The sequence below is a fragment of the Cannabis sativa genome, chromosome 3 (assembly GCF_029168945.1).
Source record: "Cannabis sativa cultivar Pink pepper isolate KNU-18-1 chromosome 3, ASM2916894v1, whole genome shotgun sequence".
Taxonomy (NCBI): Eukaryota; Viridiplantae; Streptophyta; class Magnoliopsida; order Rosales; family Cannabaceae; genus Cannabis; species Cannabis sativa.
Genome location: NC_083603.1, coordinates 72,359,695 through 72,364,423, shown reverse-complemented (window position 1 = coordinate 72,364,423; position 4,729 = coordinate 72,359,695). Strand labels below are relative to the sequence as shown.

Below are 4,729 nucleotides of genomic sequence, written 5' to 3'. Positions count from 1 at the left end.
ACAATTGGGTAAACAAACAACAGGATTCTCCTCCCTATTATCTCATCTTGCTCAACTTTCACTTGTGTTATTTAAGTTTTCTGAATTACTTTCATTCTTTTTCAATCATAAATACTATTGATTTGCCAAATAGAATTATAAGTATAGTTTAGTAGTAATTAATCCAATTCCCTATGGTTCGACCTCACTTTCGTGAGTATACTACTTGATTGCGTGCACTTGCGTAGTATTTAATAATTTTTGTAACATTATGCTGAGATGGTTGAAAAGTCTCTTCGAGCTGAAGGAGCAGTCAAGTTCTTGCAAGAAACCTGAGAGACTCCTGGTGTTGGTGGGACCACTACTCTCCCTATTTCCGACCCTGGAAAAGAGAGTGGTGATTCCACTTTTGAGTAAAGAAGAGAACTTTCCCATCTTCGGGGAGTTTAGGGCAAGGTAAAAGGTTTTGAGGAAACCAAGGTAAAGGGGGACGTCAGACTTACTCCTATCCTGAGTGCCCGCACTGGAAGAAATATCATCCCGGGACTTGTAACCAGAGAGCTTGTTTTCAATGTGGATCAATGGGGCACCTCTAGAAATATTGTCCCCAATTGAAGAAAGAGGAACCTAAGCCTGAAGTTAAGCTTGCACCTACGCGTGTATTTGCTATTACTCAGGCAGATGCTGCCGCCAGCCCTTCAGTAGTCACAGGTCAGCTTCTTATCAACGATTTTGCTTTTACTGTTTTATTTGATTCAGGTGCTACACGATCATATGTAGCATTAAGAGTTCTTAATAAGCTAGGTAGGCCTAGTGATGTTTTTGAAATGGGATTTAGGACCCTTTTGCCTAATGGGGAATTCATTATTTCAAGAAAATGGGTTAGATCGGTGTTGATTAGAATTGAAGACAGAGAATTGAGCGTTGATCTTGTGGAGTTACCGTTGGCCGAGTTAGATATTATACTCGGAATGTACTTTTTGTCTAAGTACTCTGCTAGTATTGACTGCAAACGGAAAACAATAACTTTTTGATTGGAGAATGAGGAACCATTTGTTTTGGTTGGTTCAGTTCAAGGTTCTCGTGTCCCAAGAATCTCAGCATTGAAAGCTAGGGATTTATTATGCAGTGGGGGTGTAGGATTCGTAGCGGTTGTAGTTGATTCTAGTAAACCTGTGATACTTGGACCTGAAGAGGTCAAAGAGGTTAAAGAATTCCTGGATGTGTTTCCTAAGGAATTACCTAGGTTACCCCTCAGCTGGAGATAGATTTTATCATTGATCTAATTCCTGGGGCAGAACCTGTTTCAAAAGCACCCTACCGAATGGCACGTGCAGAATTAAAAGAACTGAAGATACAACTTCAAGGGATGTTGGATCTAGGGTTCACCCGGCCTAGTGTGTCACCTTGGGGAGCTCCGGTTCTGTTTGTAAAGAAGAAGGATGGGCCCTTCGGATGTGTATCGATTATCGGGAGCTGAACAAGTTAACTATTAAAAACAAATATCCTTTGCCTAGAATTGACGATCTGTTTGATCAACCAAGGCAAGACGGCATTCTCTAAGATTGACTTGAGATCTGGATATCATCAATTGAGAATCCGAGAAGAGGATATCCCGAAGACAGCCTTCCGAACCAGGTGTGGTCATTACGAGTTCTTGGTTGTCATTCGGGTTGACAAATGCTTCGGCAGCCTTTACGGATCTCATGAACAGGGTATTCAAGGATTTTCTCAATAATTTTGTAATTGTATTTATCGATGATATTCTTATGTACTCTCGGTCAGAAGCAGAACATGAACAACATCTTCGTATGGTTTCGCAACGACTCAGAGATCATAAAATCTATGCAAAGTTCCAAAAGTGTGAGTTTTGGCTGTCACAGGTATCTTTTCTGGGGAATATTGTTGGAAAAGACGGAATTATGGTAGACCCAGGGAAGATTGAAGCAGTGAAGAATTGGCCTAGACCAAAAACAGTCACTGAAGTTTGAAGTTTTCTCAGTTTAGCAGGTTATTATCGGTGTTTTTTGGAAGGTTTTTCCAAGATTGCAATGCCTTATCGGAGTTAACTAGAAAGAATCAACGATTTATATGGTCAGATAAGTGTGAGGGAAGTCTCCAAGAGCTAAAACAACGGCTGATCACAACTCCTGTTTTAGCCTTACCATCAGATCAAGAGAAATTTGTAGTGTATTGTGATGCATCAAGGCAGGGTTTGGGCTGTGTGTTAATGCAGGCAGATAAAGTCATAGCTTATGCTTCACGACAATTGAAAGATTATGAGCAGCGCTATCCAACTCATGATTTGGAGCTTGCAGTAGTGGTGTTTGCCCTGAAAATTTGGTGACACTACTTATATGGTGAGCGGTGTGAGATCTATACTGACCACAAAAGTCTCAAGTATTTTTTTACTCAGAAGGATCTGAACATGAGACAAAGGAGGTGGTTAGAACTAGTGAAAGACTATGATTGTGACATCTTGTATCATCCTGGAAAGGCAAATGTTGTGGCAGATGCCTTGAGTCGGAAAGGACCTGATCAGACTTTTAATATGGTAATGATTTCTCCTCAATTAGCCTCAGATATGTTTAGGGCAAATATTGAGTTTGTGATTGGGAAATTGCATAATCTGACACTTCAGTCAGACTTGTTGGAAAAAATCAAAGTGGCCCAACTAGAAGATCCTGAATTACTTAAGATTTGGGAAGATGTCTTAGCAGGTAAAGCTAAGGACTTTTCGATCTCTGATAGTGGAATGCTGCTGTTTAAAGTACGAGTGTGTGTCCCTGATAACACTGAACTTAAGAAAGAAATTATGGATGAAGCTCACACTACCCCTTACTCATTGCATCCAGGAACCACCAAGATGTATCAAGATTTGAAGCCATATTTCTGGTGGTATGGGATGAAAAGGGATGTGGTAGATTATGTTAATAAGTGCTTAACCTGCCAGCAAATTAAAGCAGAACATCAACAACCTGCTGGGTTACTTCAACCATTATCACTTCCAGAATGGAAGTGGGAAGATATTGCGATGGATTTTGTGGTTGGTTTGCCCATAACCACAGGAATGTACGACTCAGTTTGGGTAGTGGTGGATCGCTTTACAAAGTCAGCACATTTCTTGCCTGTCAAGGTAACTTATACAGTGGATCATTATGTTGACTTGTATGTGAAAGAGATTGTTCGTCTTCATGGGGTACCTAAGTCTATTGTTTCAGACAGAGACCCTAAATTTACCTCAATGTTTTGGGTGAGTTTGCAGAAGGCCATGGGAACTAGTCTAAAATTCAGTACGACCTTTCATCCTCAAACACATGGGCAATCTGAGCGAACTATTCAGATACTTGAAGACCTGTTACGAGCTTGTGTCATGGATTTTGGAGGGTCGTGGAGCAAGTATTTGCCTCTGATTGAGTTCTCCTACAATAATAGCTATCAAAGTACTATAGGAATGGCTCCTTATGGGATGCTTTATGGTAGAAAGTGTCGTTCCCCAATTCATTGGGACGAAATAGGAGAACGAAAAATATCTAGGCCCTGAGTTGGTCCAAAAGACAAATGAGGCAATAGACAAAATTAAAGCTCGAATGCTTGCTTCTCAGAGCAGGCAGAAGAGTTATGCGGATCCCAAGCGCCGAGATATTACATTTCAGCTGGGAGATCATGTCTTCCTGCGTGTGTCACCAATGAAAGGAATCAGGCATTTTGAAAAGAAAGGCAAGCTGAGTCCCAAATTTATAGGACCTTTTGAAATACTTGAGAAGGTTGGACAGGTTCCTTACCAATTAGCCTTACCTCCATCATTTTCAGCTGTGCATAATGTATTCCATGTTTCCATGTTGAGGAAGTACGTGTCTGATCCAATACATATCTTGAGTTATGAGGCATTGGAGTTACAACCAGACCTGTCTTATGATGAACAACCAGTTCAAATTCTGGATAGAAAGGAGAAGGTCCTTCGAAGCAAAACCATAGCACTGGTTAAAGTACTCTGGAGAAATAGTAAAGTAGAAGAAGCTACTTGGGTATTGGAGTCTGATATGAGGACTCAATATCTAGAGCTGTTCAAGTTAGATTTCATTGACGAAATCCTTTTAACAGGGGGATAATTGTAAAGACCGCTTATGATTAATACTTTGGATTACTAGGTAATTAGGGTTTAATTATGAGATTTAATTATTATTTATAGAATACATGTTGTGGAAATTTATTTTAATTAATTAATTAATTATGCTATATGTGAATGTCTCGTTTTCTGTGCTTGTGTTCAGAAGCAGTGGAAAGCAACGTTAGGCCTCTAGAGAGTCACATTTTGTATGATTTGGAATGTTAATAGTGGGGTACGATTGTTAGGTTTTGATTATCGGGGATTTTGTCGGAAGTTTGGTTTGACCATTTTGCCCTTGTTGTGCATGGTTACTTTTGTTTTATGTTAAGGGTATATTTGTTGGATATTTATTTTACCAGGATCTTAGATCTACTCACAAGTATGTTTATTAACATCCTAAATATGAACTTTCTAAAACGATAAATTAAACACATATAAAGTTTAAGAAACCTTACATTGGGTGCAGCGGAATATAATGACTCCTTCCGTTCAGATATCTAGCCCTTGATTCCTTTCTGTAGCAGAGCATTATCAATATCTGAACCTGGATCTCTTTCTCTGAATCCTTGATGCTGAATCTCCTTTGCTGATGAGCTTTCTTCACGATCTTCCTCACTATGATTGAGGTATCACTTGATG

The 4,729-nt window shown here is 39.7% G+C and overlaps 2 protein-coding genes across 2 annotated transcripts; both read left to right on the top strand.

Moving 5' to 3' along the window:
• The first annotated feature begins 2,407 nt into the window (after positions 1-2,407).
• Positions 2,408-3,523, top strand: LOC133036271 (uncharacterized). Its single transcript, XM_061112807.1, has 2 exons — positions 2,408-2,699; positions 3,129-3,523. Exons 1-2 carry the CDS (start codon positions 2,408-2,410, stop codon positions 3,521-3,523), a joined length of 687 nt encoding a protein of 228 aa, XP_060968790.1.
• Positions 3,524-3,569: 46 nt separating this feature from the next.
• On the top strand, positions 3,570-4,091 carry LOC115710552 (uncharacterized). The gene has a single exon (XM_030638913.2). It carries the CDS (start codon positions 3,570-3,572, stop codon positions 4,089-4,091), a length of 522 nt encoding a protein of 173 aa, XP_030494773.2.
• The last annotated feature ends 638 nt before the right edge of the window (positions 4,092-4,729 follow it).